At 37.5% G+C, this 16364-nt stretch overlaps 1 protein-coding gene across 1 annotated transcript; it reads left to right on the forward strand.

The window, feature by feature from the left end:
- Nucleotides 1-2202: 2202 nt before the first annotated feature.
- On the forward strand, nt 2203-7124 carry LOC113355341 (beta-galactosidase 3-like). Its single transcript, XM_026598174.1, has 18 exons — nt 2203-2593; nt 2680-2775; nt 2858-2970; nt 3064-3130; nt 3211-3303; nt 3765-3908; nt 4118-4206; nt 4294-4399; nt 4483-4570; nt 4650-4768; nt 4878-5042; nt 5135-5313; nt 5450-5559; nt 5638-5747; nt 5861-5971; nt 6067-6180; nt 6266-6468; nt 6547-7124. Exons 1-18 carry the CDS (start codon nt 2426-2428, stop codon nt 6656-6658), a joined length of 2187 nt encoding a protein of 728 aa, XP_026453959.1. The 5' UTR covers nt 2203-2425; the 3' UTR covers nt 6659-7124.
- The last annotated feature ends 9240 nt before the right edge of the window (nt 7125-16364 follow it).

Genomic DNA, 16364 nt, shown 5'->3' on the forward strand with positions numbered 1-16364 from the left:
GCTTAGTCCTCGACTAGTCTCTCCAGTCTCCACCTAAAGCCTCACACTCGTCTTACGACTTCTGTCGTGTAACATGGGGTCACGTAATCACCATTTTGATTTGAACGTTCTGAACTGTGATTTCATTTAAAAATAATTAGAGTAACAAGAGATGATCAACCATCTGGAGTTAATCCAGTTGGCCAGGAGCCTAGTTAGTAAGTTCGCGAATGATTCACGAATCATTCGCGAATTTTTCCGTATCACGAATTTTACCGTCTTATTCGCGTACGTTTGCAACTCCGAACCCAAGTCGCGTATTATGTGGCATTCCCGGATTATTCGCGAATCGTTCACGAATTTTACGTATCCCGAATGATACGTCCGCTTAATTCGCCATAAATTCTTTAGCTTTTACTTTTCAAAGACTCCATTTTTTGGGCTTTACTGCCTCCCGAACATGCACGACCGAATATTAGACGTGTTGTAATTTTTATGAAACAAAAACGACTGAAGAGATTTGAAGGTGAAGGTGAGAGAGATCTCAAACTCACTAACCAAGCATCTAAACCACCATACGACGTCCTCTTGGATAACTAATGTTGTATATATTATTAATATCATCATATTGAGTTTATTTTTTCCTTAAATAACTCACATATATGCATAAAAATTGGTCTATGACCTTATAAATACAAATTATTTGTTATATATAGATACCGAATTTTCAGAACCGAACTCACATTTATAAATCGAATTATACACGTACGTATGCCGTTCCGAATTAATGACGAATCACGTCCCGTTGACCGAATTTTGGACCGAATCTGGATTTTACAAAATCGTATAATACTCGTACGTTTGTCGTTCCGTACGTTTGCCAAATCCCGAATTGCTAACTAGGGTCAGGAGTTTGATTCTGAAATAGCAGGTCAACAATTCGAATCTTCACTCGAACATTGGAAATCTCGTATAATTATTACTAACTTTACTATGGGGAAGGAGACTGGGTTTGTTCAGGGGAAAATAGGCTCGGTATCTACGCTCCTAGGAGGCAGGACGGGCCTATACCTATCCTAAAAGTTTCCCACCTTATTCCTCCCTAGTTGTACACGACTGCCAAACTTTTCTAAAAAAAAATATAAACTCATCATTTAAGGTTAGAAAAATTCAACGGCAAGAAATGAATGATATGGTCCATGACAACTAGGCTACTGCAATTTAAATATCATTTGCGAGGACACTAGTGTGTACCGGCAAGATACGATAAAAGGGTCCATGAATGATAACACTAGCCACATGTCCCACCATAAAGTAAATCTTAAGGCAAGGGACCAGAGTACATGACCCTCCTACTACTCGCGAGAATGTGGGTCGCTTCACTTCACTGCACTAAACTTCCCCCACGATTTCATGCCTCTGTACAAATAGTAATTTCTCAAAATATCCACAAGATTTTAAAAACAAAATAATAATAATAAAACAGGCATCTAGCTCAGCTGGTCATCCCCGTTTCCAAAGTTTCATGTGCTTCAGGAGATCCCAGGTTCGAACCCCCAATGACGTAATATTGCAGGAATTAACATGAAAGGTAGAGTTAGCTTGCCCCCTTGTGACACAATCTCAGCCCACTATCCGCTTCGGCTTCCTTGACTAGGTTATTTATGAGACTCGCTGGTGTGCTAGCACAGCAACCTGATCAATTAATGTAGTAGTATGTCGTTGGAGCTTAGCTTGTTAGGCTTCCAACTAGTTAATGTAATACTTTTTATCTCGTATAATAATAATAATAATAATAATACAAACATTAAAAAAAAATATCCACAAACATTATAAAAACAAAAAAAAAAGACAAATCAAAAGAATAATGTCTTGGATAAGTTAAGAATGGGCCTGATATCTGATTTTTGATCTTCTTCCGATATGGATAATAAGATATGTCTGCCCAAAATTACCCCTTAAAAGACACTCGGAATGTAATGTAAATAAAGGCGCTAAAGAGGCAAGGCCGGGCTGCGACGATTCTCAGATGGCTGGCTACAAAGTGCACATGGGCCAACTATTCTGAGTCCAGTCACTGAGCTGCACATAAGTTCAGGGTACCTGATTGCCGTTATAAGTACGTACTCACAGAATCAAATCATATTCAAAAACAAAAATGACCCCTTGGTTCCCTTTTCAGTTTCGCAATTAATACTATTTTCACTGACGAAATTCCATTTTCTTTTTCTGAATCTGATTTTACTGCTAATTTTCAAATTCAAAAAATATTCATATCTTATTAAAGTTGCACAGTTATTAATGTAAGTGATAGCGTATCCGTATGTCGTCCTCTTTTTGACAGTAGCATAGAAAAATACAAAGTGGTGATAAGAAGAAGCTTTTTGTTTCTTGTTTTCTTTCCTTACCAAATTAGACAATTCAAATTCACACACACAGAGGGGAAATGGAAACTAACTCAGTTTCTGGTTGGAAGTTATTCTTCCTAGTGTGGATATTGAGTGTACAGTTGATTCAATCTACTGTAACATATGATAGCAAATCTATCATTATCAATGGGAAGAAAAGACTTCTCATCTCTGGTTCCATACATTATCCTAGAAGCACACCTGAAGTACCATTACTCTCTCTCTCTTTTTTTTCTTTTCCATTTTTATGAATGTTGAATTTTGATTGTGTGAAAATGGTTTTGGTCTGTAGATGTGGGGAGATCTTGTGCAAAAAGCAAAAGATGGCGGATTAGATGTTATCCAGACATATGTTTTCTGGAATGGTCATGAACCTTCTCCCGGCAATGTACTAAAGTTCATTCATTTTAGGATTAATGGGTTCCTTGGATTTACAATTTGATTAATGTCTTTGTGGTTTTTTGTTTCAGTATTACTTTGAGGGGAGATATGATTTGGTTAGGTTCATAAAAACAATTCAAAATGCAGGACTTTATGTTCATCTTAGAATTGGTCCTTATGTTTGTGCAGAGTGGAATTTTGGGTAAATTTCCTTAATTTCTTTTTCGATGTCTCGATATTTGTTTTAATGTAATTGGTTTTTGATGGATCCCTTTCTTCTTGGTTTTCTATACAGAGGGCTTCCTGTTTGGTTAAAGTATGTTCCAGGGATCAGCTTCAGAACAAACAATGAGCCCTTCAAGGTGGTTATGAATGAGATTTTTTTGTTACAGAAAATAGTTTGTTCCCGGTCATTTTGAAATATTTCTTCTTATTTTTGTAGAAAGCAATGCAAGGATTCACTCAGAAGATAGTACAGATGATGAAGAACGAAAGGCTGTTCCAGTCTCAGGGTGGCCCCATTATTCTTTCTCAGGTTTGATTTAGGTGCTGATTCAAAAGAGATAAATCTATTACTCTCTCGGTTACTTTTTAATAGGCCAGTTTCTATAAATAAATATTTCAAAAAAATAATCCAGTTTCCTAATTGGGAAAGTCAAATGTTACTTTAATTTTTTGGGACACTTTTCTTTTAACTTCTTTTGATGACAAGTGTTATGTGGACCATTTCACTTATTTTTTTGGCTGACAAGTGACATGGGGACCATTTCACTTCACTTCTTTTAATTACAAATGTCTAGAGGACCACTTTTAATAATTAATTCTCTTAATTTCCTTAATTTTCTCAAAAAAAAAACTGGCCTATTAAAAAGTAACGGAGGGAGTAGAATTTATGAAGTGGTGCCTGTAAATATGTAATGTATGTGCATCTTTAATTAGCTGAAACAATGCTAACTTAAGATGTTTGAGTTGACACAATATTTTTTATTGGTACAGATTGAGAATGAGTATGGGCCATTCAGTCATGCATTTGGAGCTGCAGGTCACGCATACATGAATTGGGCTGCGAATATGGCAGTTGGAATGCGCACAGGGGTGCCATGGGTGATGTGCAAGGAAGACGATGCTCCAGATTCCGTGGTAAGCAACATAATACTTTTGCTTACTTACATTACCACCATTTCTTCAGAAGTTCTTGAATGGGGTGTAGTCCTTTCTTTCTTTTGTTTCGCTGATACGCTATTCCTGACAGATCAAAAGAAATACTAGTTTTTTTCCTGTTAGTCTAGTTTGAGTTCCTACAAAGTGGGAAACTATGAAATATATTCTTAGTCCAATTCGCTTGGCAGATAAACGCATGCAATGGATTTTATTGTGATGCTTTCTCTCCAAACAGACCCAACAAACCCAAAATGTGGACTGAAGCTTGGAGCGGCTGGTAAGGTTTTCGGCCTTGGATTTAAACTTATAAGCTGCAACCTTCTGGAAAAATAATATTGACCATCTTTTGGATCATAATGAAAAGGTTCACAGAATTTGGTGGCGCAATTCACCAGCGTCCAGTTCAAGATCTAGCATTTTCAGTTGCGCGATTCATACAGAAGGGAGGATCCTTTGTTAATTATTACATGGTTGGTCGAATGATCGTCTCCTTCCAGATTTGTCCAAAAAGGACTTTGGTAGTTTTATTGACCTCAGTTCTTTCTTGAAACAGTATCATGGAGGAACCAACTTTGGACGAACTGCTGGAGGCCCTTTTGTCACCACTAGTTATGATTATGATGCTCCCCTTGACGAATACGGTGAGTGACCTTAAATCAAGTGCTAAAATAGACAAATTGTTACTTTAGCTTTCCTTTAACTGATATGGCAACATTGCAGGTTTGATCAGGCAACCTAAATATGGACATTTGAAGGAGCTCCATATGGCCATCAAGCTATCTGAGCGAGCAATAGTTTCCACTGACCCAGTCATTACATCATTAGGGAACTACCAACAGGTAAATCGTCATTTCTATCTCTAAGATATTTGAAATATACTATTATTACCATCTCTTCTTCAGTATGAGGGAATCTGGTTTTAACTCGATGGCATCTACATTTCTTCAGGCTCATGTCTTCTCTTCCAGGCACCATGGTTGTGCCGCTTTTCTCTCAAATTACAATTCAAAGTCTGCTGCAAGGGTTATATTTAACAAAAGGCATTACAACCTTCCACCTTGGTCCATCAGCATTCTTCCTGGTTGCAAGACTGTTGCATTCAACACAGCAACAGTAAGTAAATATTATTATCCAAATTGGGTTACTTTCTCTGTCTGAAGTTATATTTAAATTTCGGTTGATAGTTTTTGCTGCCATCATGACAGGTTAGAGTCCAAACATCCCGCACGCAAATGTTGCATAGTGACGCTCAACTGCTCTCCTGGGAAACATACGACGAAGATATCTCTTCACTAAATGAAAATAAGAGGACAACAGCTTTTGGTCTAATGGATCAAATAAATGTTACAAGGGATACCAGCGATTATCTGTGGTACATGACTAGGTGAGACCAATGCATCAATCGCGTATATATATATTTGTATTGGTTGTGTCTCCGAGGGGTTTGCCATTGTAGTTGAATAGAAACTTTATGTCCGAGTTTGAAGTTCTTATGATTTTTCACTTTGTGGTGTCACCAGTGCTGTACTCAGCCCATCTGAACCATCCTTGCATGGAGGTGCGTGGCCTACTCTTTCGGTACAATCTAAAGGCCATGCCCTGCATGTCTTCATCAACGGAAGGTTCTCAGGTACGGTACATGCTTTAGCTTATCTCATATGGTAAATCTGACTACGTGAAACTGACTTATGAATTGGCGTTACAATAGGATCCGCCTACGGGACAAGAGAGAATAAGCAGTTCACATTTTATAAAGCTGTCAATCTTCATTCTGGAATAAATAGAATTGCACTACTCAGCGTAGCTGTTGGATTGCCGGTTAGTTACACTTTTCAATTGCGTCAACTGATTTGTAAGTCATGTATGCATATAACAACTTGCCAGCAATTATTCTGATTTAAGACTATAATTTCCATTTGTTATGGCTGAAGAATGTGGGGACCCACTATGAGAATTGGAACACTGGGATCCTTGGTCCGGTTTTGCTCCATGGTGTTGATAGGGGGACAAGGGACTTGAGCAGGCAAAAATGGTCTTACCAGGTCAGTGAAATTTCTTGTTTTCAGCCGAAGCACACTAGTTCTGCAGCAGTTTAGTTCTTCACTTTTCCAGCTTTCACAGTTGCTCATTCCCACAGGTTGGCCTGAAAGGAGAATCAATGAACATCATGGGAGCAGCTGGAATTTCATCGATGGGGTGGGCACAAAACTCGCTAGTTGCACGTAGACAACAGCCACTAACATGGTATAAGGTAAATTCACAAAGAGAAGATGAATCTGAACTAGTATTTCCAGACTGGCTTGGGTGTTGAAGTAGTCTTTTCTTGAGAACTGCAGTCTTACTTTAATGCACCGCAAGGAAATGATCCACTGGCTTTAGACATGTGGAGTATGGGGAAGGGTCAAATTTGGATCAACGGGCAAAGCATTGGCAGATATTGGACAACTTTGTCAAGCGGAGACTGCAGGCGATGTAGTTATGCAGGACCATACCGTGTCCCAAAATGTCAAGTTGGTTGCGGAAAACCAACTCAGCGGTGGTATGACTCTTAACTTGTGCCTGAACTTTCTAAACTTGCAATGACTGAGCTGACGGAATGGCGTATTGGACACTTCAGGTATCATGTGCCGCGGTCTTGGTTGAGACCAACACAGAATTTGCTGGTAGTTTTCGAGGAAATTGGTGGGGATGCATCAGGAATAAATCTTGTGAAAAGATCAGTGTCTTGATTAACCAATCCGCGGTGTTCAAGTAACATAAGGAAATTGCAGGCATAGATGCCGGACCCAGTGCATCCCAAATTATGGATGGCTCTAGTCTAGCATGTTCTTTAGTCAGAGGGTTTTACTGCAAAGAATTTTAGGTTGCAAGTTATTTATCAGAGTCTGCTTTTACTGTTGAAAGCCGGATACCACTCCAGGAAAACAGAGATATGGGACTTGGAAAACGCAAGTCAACAACTGGTATGTATATCAGCCGGATTTGTATGATTGGGTAAAGGCGATCCCCAATCATGTTCATTTTTTTGTCTTTATTGTTTATATACTAGCATCCGGGAAATGCCGATGTATTTAAAATATACTAGTTGTGCGCCCGTGCTCTGCACGGCCTCAGATTGGTTGTTTAAAAAAACGGGCTCAGATTGGTTGTTTGAAAAAATCTTAGTAATGGCCATGATACATTATTCAAATCCCAATTGACATAGTAACGGTCATAACCAAAATCACAATTAAAAATCAAAACAAAGAACACATTTCCACAAAAAGGAAAAACAACACCCATCAATACCCTCGGAGCCTTCAAAAATCAAAATTCAAGTTTTCTTGACACAAATCGTACTACTCCATCTACAATCCAAATAGGTCAGTTAAGGAACAACAACATCGTAGGAGGTAAAAGTATTCTGTTTAAAACTTTCAAATGGTTTTACAGGTTGCAAATGATCGAATGCCCAATGTTTTCACTTTGCAAGTGCTTTATTCCTACTTGAATGTAAGACCTGCTAAAGAAATAAAAAGTCTTCTGCTTTCTGCCCTTTGTTCACTTGATCTTGCACTGCCTTCAGCCTTTAGTTCACAGAAACGTGTGGTGATATGCCTATGCCTTGTGCTTTTGGACCCTCCCGTCATGAAAATGACAGGACTGCCTACTGTAGTAGTCCATGCTCAAATAACAACATGTAACGGGGTTTGTACACCATGACTGCTTCAGCTGTCCTCATTTTGGAAGCCAAGCAATTCTTGTAGTCAATTAGGATATTATTCATAAAATGAAAAAGTGAAAGTAACATTTTTCCAGAAACAGAGGTAGTATTAACTTTGAATGCATATGCAGTTAATTTTAAATTAATCAAACGCATCCGATTCTAGTCTTTTGCAATTCAGAATGATAACAATAAAGTACTCTGGTACTAAGGATAAAACAAACAAAAAAATAAGTAGGAGGAAAGGGAGCAGTAGAGAGAAAAAGCACATTTGATACAAAATTATGAATGATATAGAAAGCAGAGGCATAGATGGGAGTAGCTGTTACATATAATGATTTGCAATTAATCAGTACCAATGCACTACTGTTACTCACCTAAGAACACTGTTTTTGGTTATGTAAGATATAAATGGGACTTTGGTATAATGGCGTACCTAGATTGATGGTTCGTTTTTCTGTGACTTTGGCATGTTAAAGAAAACATTTCAGGTTGTGTTTAGTAAGACCCGCTCCTAAACATGACAACCTTAAGTGCACCTCCTAGACATTCCTGGTTAGTGTTTTTAAAGTTCTATTTCTTATGGATTCCAAGCTACTTCCATCTTTACTTCAAATTATATATAAAGTACCTTCAAAATACATAGATTTGAATAGCTACAATTAATTCCATCGTAACTAAGAAAACTCAAAAGGCATCGGACCAAAATGTTTATAGTTAAGTAGTGAAGCTACCAAAATTTAAGGGTCGTGGCTCCCGCAACTCCAGCAAAACCCTCATTCCGTTGGAAACTAAATTTAGGCAAAGGGGAACCGATCCTACGGACATGTGCAACACATACAAGTTAGATAACATAAATATGTGGGGAACCGATCCTATGGACATATGCAACAAGGGGGAACCGATCCTTTGAACATGTGCAGTCGGACACAAAAAGTCTCAATCAAATCCGAGTACGTTTTGTGTTTTTAACACAAAAAATTATCCAAAAATATCTTTTCGAATTTTCAATTATTCTAGAAACATTAGAGATACCGAAAATATATTTGGTTAATGTGTAAGGATGTCGACACACTTTGAACTCGTGCAATAATATTTATATTTTATTGTTCAAAGTTATTCCTTAATAACTAAGGGAAGAGAATCCCAGGATCGAAAAATAAATAAGTTAAGAATCTTTTAATTAAGGTATTTAACTTCATTTTGTAGGGAAATATAAGAATTAGTAATGTGCATTTACTAATTAGATTTTCCGAGAGATTTCGATCATTATTTTTGGACATAACATTTCCAGGAATTATGGAAACCGAATTTGTGCTTTAATGAATATTTTGAGAATATTTTCGGTTTTGGAAATTCCTTGGTGTCCAAACTTCCTTGTCTATAAATACTTGAAGTTTGCCTTTCTAGCAAACTAATCCTTCGTACAGCAAGAACTATCTCAGTTGTGCTGCTATTGGTGTAGCCGCCTATTCGGATAGGAGAGTAACCTAATTAGTCGAAATCTCTTACGACCGCTCAGTTTAAAGTCTTCTTTGAGATTGATAAGCTCTATTAGTACCGTTGGTGGGAAACTAGATAATTGCAGTTTATCTTTCGTTTTCGATTGATTTGATTGACTAACGGCTGTTGAATCTTTTATTGCACCTAGTTTGTTTATTCTTGAGAACCTTCTCTTATGATATGAGGCTCACTCAAACTAGATCAAAGATTCAATGTCTCTGCGGATCTAAGTTTTTCTAGATCCGTAAGATAGATTCATTGATTTTCCATTGTTAGCGGACTCCGTTCGGTGCGGAAAATCAATAAGGAATCAAGTTTGTTTTTGCAGATTGTTACTTTGAAGATTAAATCGAAGACTGAAGATTTTGAAGATTTGAAGAAGAAGTTGTTGTGAATCATTAAGAAGATAGATTAGATTTAAGTCCTAAAGAGAACGCATGTTCTGCTAGGATATCTAATATCAAATATCTATTGAGAACTTCGGTTCTGCTAGATATTGTCAAAACAAATATCTATAGAGAACTTCGGTTCTGTTAGATATTGTCAAAACAAGAATACTACTGAAGCTGAGTAACTAGGATTTAAGTTTACTTAGTAGTGTCTACACGAAGTTGCAGGTTTACTTTTTGTAGCTTCTTAATTCATTGAGTATTCAAATCTGGACTAGGTCCCGGGGGTTTTCTACAAGATTGTAGTTTTCCTCGTTAACAAAATTCTGGTGTGTGTTTTACTTTATTTCCGCATTATAATTATTTTTATATTATAATTAAATTAATTACACTTGTACGTTAACTAGGCACTTGATATTTATCTTATAAGGTCTCGGTTATCAAGTGAACACTTTGTTGTAGTATTGTCTCGATTTCATATCCATAGACGATCACACAAAGTGTATCGGATTTCTCCACTTGTCTGATATAATTATTCACATGTTAGGACAGTCCGGACTAACCCTATTTCAAGTGGACATTGTGTTGAAATATTCCTTGAGTGATTGTTGCTCCAAGAGGTTTATACACGGTAGAGATTGAATAGGTTGTGATCAAATAAAAAGATTGTGGGGTATTTGGGTACCCTCGTCTTTTCAATTGGTATCAGAGCAGGCAAACATGAAAAGATCTAATAATCTGTGTTTGGTGTGATCCAACCTACAAAGTTGTGAATCAAATGATAATTGATTCGGTTAACGTACCTCAACGGTTTGATGGCTCAAACTATCTATGGTGGAAAATGGTTATGCAGTCTTTTCTTTAAGCTCATGAGTTTAACACTTGGGTTTTAGTAATTGATGGGTATGTACACCCAAAAGTACTGGTCAAAAACTCAACCACTGAGTTTAGACTAAAGAAATTGAAAGAATTCACTAATGAAGAAAATTGCTTTCGAAGCAAAATTCTTATGGATTAAACGCCATTATACATGCTGTAACTCGAGACCTCCATCATCATGTAACCAAGTGTAAAACATCAAATAAGGCTTGGGATATTCTTAATATCGCATTTGAAGGGAATGCGTCTGAAAAAGAAGCTTGGCTTCAAACCCTATCTTCTAGATGGGAAAATCTGCGTATGGATGAAGACGATACCTTTGATGAGTTTGATAAAAAACTTTCTGAAATAGTGAATGTCTCTTCTGCTTTAGGAAAAACTATTTCAGATAAAGATATTGTGTGTAAAATTCTAAGGTCTTTACCACCAAGATACAAATCTAAAAAGCATGCCATCATGGAAGCTAATGATCTTTCCACACTATCTAGAAGCGCTCTAGTTGGTAAATTAAATATCTTTGACCCTTGAATACCAATTCAAGAATTAAGATGGTATTACCTTAAAGCTGTAACTAAGACTTGTTCTTCAGATACAAAAACTGAGAATTGCAGTGTTGATACGACTGCACGATAATTTAGAAAGTTATTAAGACAAAAGAAAAGGAATTCTTCTCCTTCTCAAAAATAATAGAAGTGTGTAGAGAATAAGAACAAAATAATTCGGATAGCTCTAATTGTTCCAAGGATCAAGAGAACAAAGCTTTTCATGCAACTATTGAATGCACACCTGAAAAGGATTCTGAAGTAACTTTAGAACCAAAGGCACTTGAATGTGATAAACTTTGCAAAGAGAATGAAAGTATTAAAAGGGAACTTGATATTATATACAAGGATATAGAACGTGTAAGCAGTGGTCAAACTTATCTTGAAGTCTTAGAAGAATACAGAAAACAAAAAGGTGATGATCGAAAAGCCCAGAGCCAAAGGCACTCGACTATAATCTTCATGAAGAAAATGAAAGATTGAAAAAAGAACTTGATGATCTGTATGAGGATATAGAGATTATCAGCAATGAGCAAGATAGATTATCTTGGATCCATGAGAAGTTACAGAGAGCAAATCGAAGAAAGTCATGATTGAGAAAGGAAACTATATACAAAGTTGGAGAACCTAAAGAACACTGAGGTAAGTAATTCTAACGAATCTGAAATTTCTTTAGATTATAAAGTTCAAATTGATAAATTTAAGGTTGATTTAGATAATGCTCTCGAAAAAATAAAAACATTGGAAAAAGAGAATATGAATCTAAACGCGGACTTGAAAAAGTTCGATAGTAGCACAAAACAACTTGACTCAATGTTGAAGTCAAATAGAGTTCCTCGTGACATGAGATGACTGGGATACAAAAGTAAACAAACTTTGAATGCTAAAAAGGAGACAAAGTTTGTAAAAGCCTAAAGACTATGCTGAAAAAATTGCTTCAAAAGTTGCCACAAAAGATTGCTCTTCCTTAAAAGAAAAATCTGTAGCACCTTCATCTTCAGCAAAAGATGGAAAACGTAAATTCCGTCAAACTCCAATACAAGTGGATCCACAACAAGGTAACATTAAGCCTCATATCTCGTATGTTACTAAGCATTGCTCTTATTGTGGAAATAAAGGACATTTGGAAAGGGGGTGCAGATTCCGTAAAAGGAATGAGAAAGCCATAGATGCACGTGTTTCTGTAAAATTGGTTGAACTCAATAATGCTTCTCGTGCTAAATCAGGACATCATTGTCCTAAAAATGAGCAAAAGGATTATTGTAATGATAGTTCAAAGTTTGTTGGTCAGGCTTCTACAAAGTTTTCTCATTATCGCTCAAACAATAAAAGAAGAGATAATTTTGTAAAGACCAGATCTGGTATTCCAAATAATGCTTCTCGTGCTAAAATAATGAGCAATAGAATTATTGTAATGATAGTTCAAAGTTTGTTGGTCAGGCTTCTACAAAGTTTTCTCATTATCGCTCAAACAATAAAAGAGGAGATAACTTTGTAAAGACCAGATCTGATATTCCAAATTGGAGAAAGGCCAACTCTCAGAGTTTTCAACATTTCAGTTACCCTAATGTTTCCTCAAGAGATTCATCTTAGATTTCAGGAAGAAATAATAGGAAGAACAAAGCTGCTCCTGTAAAATCTATTTCTAAATGGAGTCCAAAGTCTTATCTAAAGACGATCAGGAAAGTATCAAAAGATAGTCACAATTATGACACTCGAATGATAAGTTTCAATACTCAAGATATTCAGAACATTGTGCTAAACGTTCTTGATCAAATGAATGTATCTCCGTGTTGTCATCGTTATATGAGATAGGTCTCATAATCGGTTACCTTTTTATAATTTTGTGACTTTTGATTTAGCGGATTTCATATCTAACTTTTTGGGTTGCTTAATCAAATAATCATAAAAGGATGATGACAATTAATTCCATATGTGAGTCACGATTATACTATTATCAATTTATTTCTCATAAGTTGTGTATATAGTATACATATGAGTCTTTGGTATTAGCTTATTACTATCGGCACGTAATAGTTAAAACCATTTCAACCTTTCTTTGGTAAAGGTTGCTTTTGTTGTTCTTATGTCTTTGCGAAAGGATGAGAAAAACAATGAGGAAAAGAGGATGCGGAAATTGAGGTAACAAATTTGTCACTTTATCATTTTCCTGTTTAAGAAAAGCATGATTTTATTGCATATATTTTGCTTTTGCTTAACAAATTTTCGGAGACAATTGATGTTTATTCCATTATTTGTGTATGGATATTTGTGTGTGATTCAATTGTTTCCGGTTAAGAAAAACTATTGTTATCTTGCTTTATTGCATGGTATCAATTTTTTAGTCTTACAAAATTTCGGTGCAATTGCGGTGCTTTTAATGTCTATGTGGTTTCAATTGCTTCCGGTTGAGGTGAATAATTATGCAAGTTGATTTATGTTGGTTTGTATGAATTATTTATGGCTTAACGAAATAAAAGGTGTACGGGATGAGTTGTTTAGTCCAATTCGATTTCGGATAAGAGAAACTAAGTTAATTCTGATCTTAGTTAGACTTATCGAAGTGAGGTTTCGGTTATTCAAGTCCAATCGAATGCCTTAACAAGAAATGCTAGTTAACTAACCTAGTACTTGTCTTGTTTAAAATTGAAAGGTCTAAGTTTATGGGTAACTAAAACCTGATGAGAAAAATTGAGATATCTTTATTTTGGTCTTATCAAATTAAGCGGTTATTTTTGAACAATCGGTTTAGCAAAGGGATTAAAGTGATTAGTTGATTTTTGTTTTGCTAAACTAAATTGGAAAAAATGTTTCGGACAATTGTTTCCTTGGTAACATATCAAAATAAAACTACTTGTAGTTTCGGTTTTGATAGTGGTTATCAGAACATGATGTGTGGAACTCTCATGCCTAACTCTACAGCTTGCAAGTCTATTTTGATATTTGTAAGATTCTTTTCGTGTTGTCTTTTATTTTTTCGTTTCTTTGTCATTTTGTGACAAAAAGGGGGAGAAATATATGGAGTAAACAAGTGATACTAGCATTGATTTTATATTAATTGGTATCGCTAAGGAAAAGAACATTGGTGCTTGAACGTTTATCTAAACGTAAGAGTGAAAGCACAGATTAAGGGGGAGTAACATATCATATTAAATAATATAACAAAGACGTATAGATTGAAAATATTCCTATCTTACCTTTGGGGGGGGGGTCGTATAGCTTTGTTATTATAATGTCAACAACGACATTTATGGTTTGAATATCTCCAGGTTTTTGTGCTATTGAAATGTGAATTTAGCGTATGAATATTAGTATGAGTTATTTTTTGTAATTCGTTTATCTTCATATTGTTTATGGGTGAAAACTGTTTCTATTGGTTTTGGTAAATTTGGGTGAGTGAATGAGAAACGAATCTAAAACCTAAACAAATGCACTGCACGGGAGTGCTTTTGATTCGAGAGATCAATTTATACAATTCTGGCCTAAACCAAGAAATGGTCGTTCCAGACTTGCTTCGGTCATAAAGTTAAGGAGATGGGGTTGATCTTAGGGAGGGAAGTGAAGAAGGTGTTGAGATTGTGAAGGTGTTAGTTGTTTATGAATTGTATCAGAATGATGAACTTGCTTGCACAATGAAAGCTATCATTTCTGGGTGTTTTATGGATACTAAATACAACACTTGGTTTTTCTCCGTCTGTGTTGTTTGAAAATAGGTGAAGGACCTATTTATACAAGTCATTGAGTGCAACCCTCATCTCGTAGGAAGTGGAGGAGGTAAAGTGATGGAGTAGTGGGGTCGTGTAGGAGTGGTGATTGTCACACGATCACACCTTTGACCACTTCCCTCATCATTGTTAACCGTCCACCTTTTCCTGACACTTTCTTGTAATAGCGCGTTGCATGCTGCACGCTATAAACCGCCAGACCAATACCCCAGTAAGTATCCCCCAGTTTGTGACATGCTTGATGTCTCGAATGAGCGGATCGTGGGATCCACCGCAGGTATGCTCGATGCATGTAATGCATCGAAAACAATCAATATGTATGAAGCATCATTGTTTTAAAGCTTAACCGAATAAGTCGCGGATTAAGCGTCTTAAAACATCATCACGTCCAACCATCTTTGAGGGATCGTTTGGGGGCCACACGGGTGAGTCATCCCCCGGTCGATCACTCCCTTTGGCAGAGTGGAGGACAGTGATCATCGAGATGCTTCATTGGTTTCCTAGTCTTTAACCTAGGTTGTCCGACCAAGCTAGCAAACTTGGATGGACGAGATGCTTTACGGCATATATCTACGATTGTTGATGGAATTTTATGGTTTTTAAGAGGTGCGCAAGCATCCCTCTTTGGCTTGATAGAATTCAAGCATGGGCGTTAATTTTGGTGGGACCGATCGGTCACGCATGGAGGCGGTCCGTTGTTGTGCACTTCTATACCTCTCAGTCCCATGAAGGCTTGATCTAGGCCACTCAAATTGACTAGCAAAGATGAGTGGTCGTGATCGATTTGCGACAGAAATCCATTATCGCAAAGGATTTGGAAGCCGCGTGACATGCTACATTCGGGCGTGTGTTTCAAGGCGCTCGTCCATGGTTCGCCTAGGCCGGCCGGTCACACGCATATGTGGGCCCACGGTGATCACGTCGACATCCTTGGGACCTCTTCAGTCTATATCTACACCCTCCGTTTAGGCTGGAGAAGATGGATGGACGCGATCGAACTACGACAGATATGCATCGCCGCAAACCCTAATTAGGGTTTTTAAACACGCACGCGTGACTTTGGCCAAACGGTTTGGCAAGCCACGCTTCCCCTTTGGGAGGAATGACCGTGTGGGCCTACGTTGGGCTGACGGTGAACATATGTGCACCTTCTTGATGGTCCTAGGCGTGATCTAAGCCATCTAAATATGTTGTCTAAGTTGGATGGTTGTGATCGTTTTAAGACACTAGTGGAATTTCCGCGATCTTTTAAAGCATCACACCAGCCATGTTTCGAGCAAACGTTCATTTCTCCATGGCATTGCCGTGAGAAATCCGATCGGGTAGGTGACGAGCGGATCCGCCAATGTGTGCATTAGCGCTTCACTGATCAATCGCGGGACGATCCAAGCCGTCCAACTAGGCTGGCGAAGTAGGACGGTCGTGATGATTTTAAGACTGACCTGATCAGTCTCGCTCGTTCGAGCCTTTCCCAAAACAACACGGCCACCCTATTTGAAGGCTGGCGTTCGGCGGGTGTTTGGGAGTATAACGTGTGTTCGATCGGCTAGGGCATAAGCGGGCCCGCCGGTGGTCATCACAGTGATCGCCTGCTCCTGCTAGAGTTCGTCTAGGCTGGTTAAATCAGGTGGCCAACTTGCGCGTCCGTGATTGTTTCTAAGACTGATAAGGATAGTCCATATTTCCTTTAAGGA

This window comes from Papaver somniferum, chromosome 3, assembly GCF_003573695.1.
Source record: "Papaver somniferum cultivar HN1 chromosome 3, ASM357369v1, whole genome shotgun sequence".
Lineage (NCBI taxonomy): Eukaryota > Viridiplantae > Streptophyta > Magnoliopsida > Ranunculales > Papaveraceae > Papaver > Papaver somniferum.

Excerpts from the sequence above, each read along its gene's own strand:
- LOC113355341 (XM_026598174.1), top strand. The coding sequence starts at position 2,426 with ATGGAAACTAACTCAGTTTCTGGTTGGAAGTTATTCTTCCTAGTGTGG. Across the intron at positions 2,594-2,679 it reads ATCCTAGAAGCACACCTGAA|ATGTGGGGAGATCTTGTGCA; the intron begins GTACCATTACTC and ends TTTGGTCTGTAG. Across the intron at positions 5,043-5,134 it reads TTGCATTCAACACAGCAACA|GTTAGAGTCCAAACATCCCG; the intron begins GTAAGTAAATAT and ends CCATCATGACAG.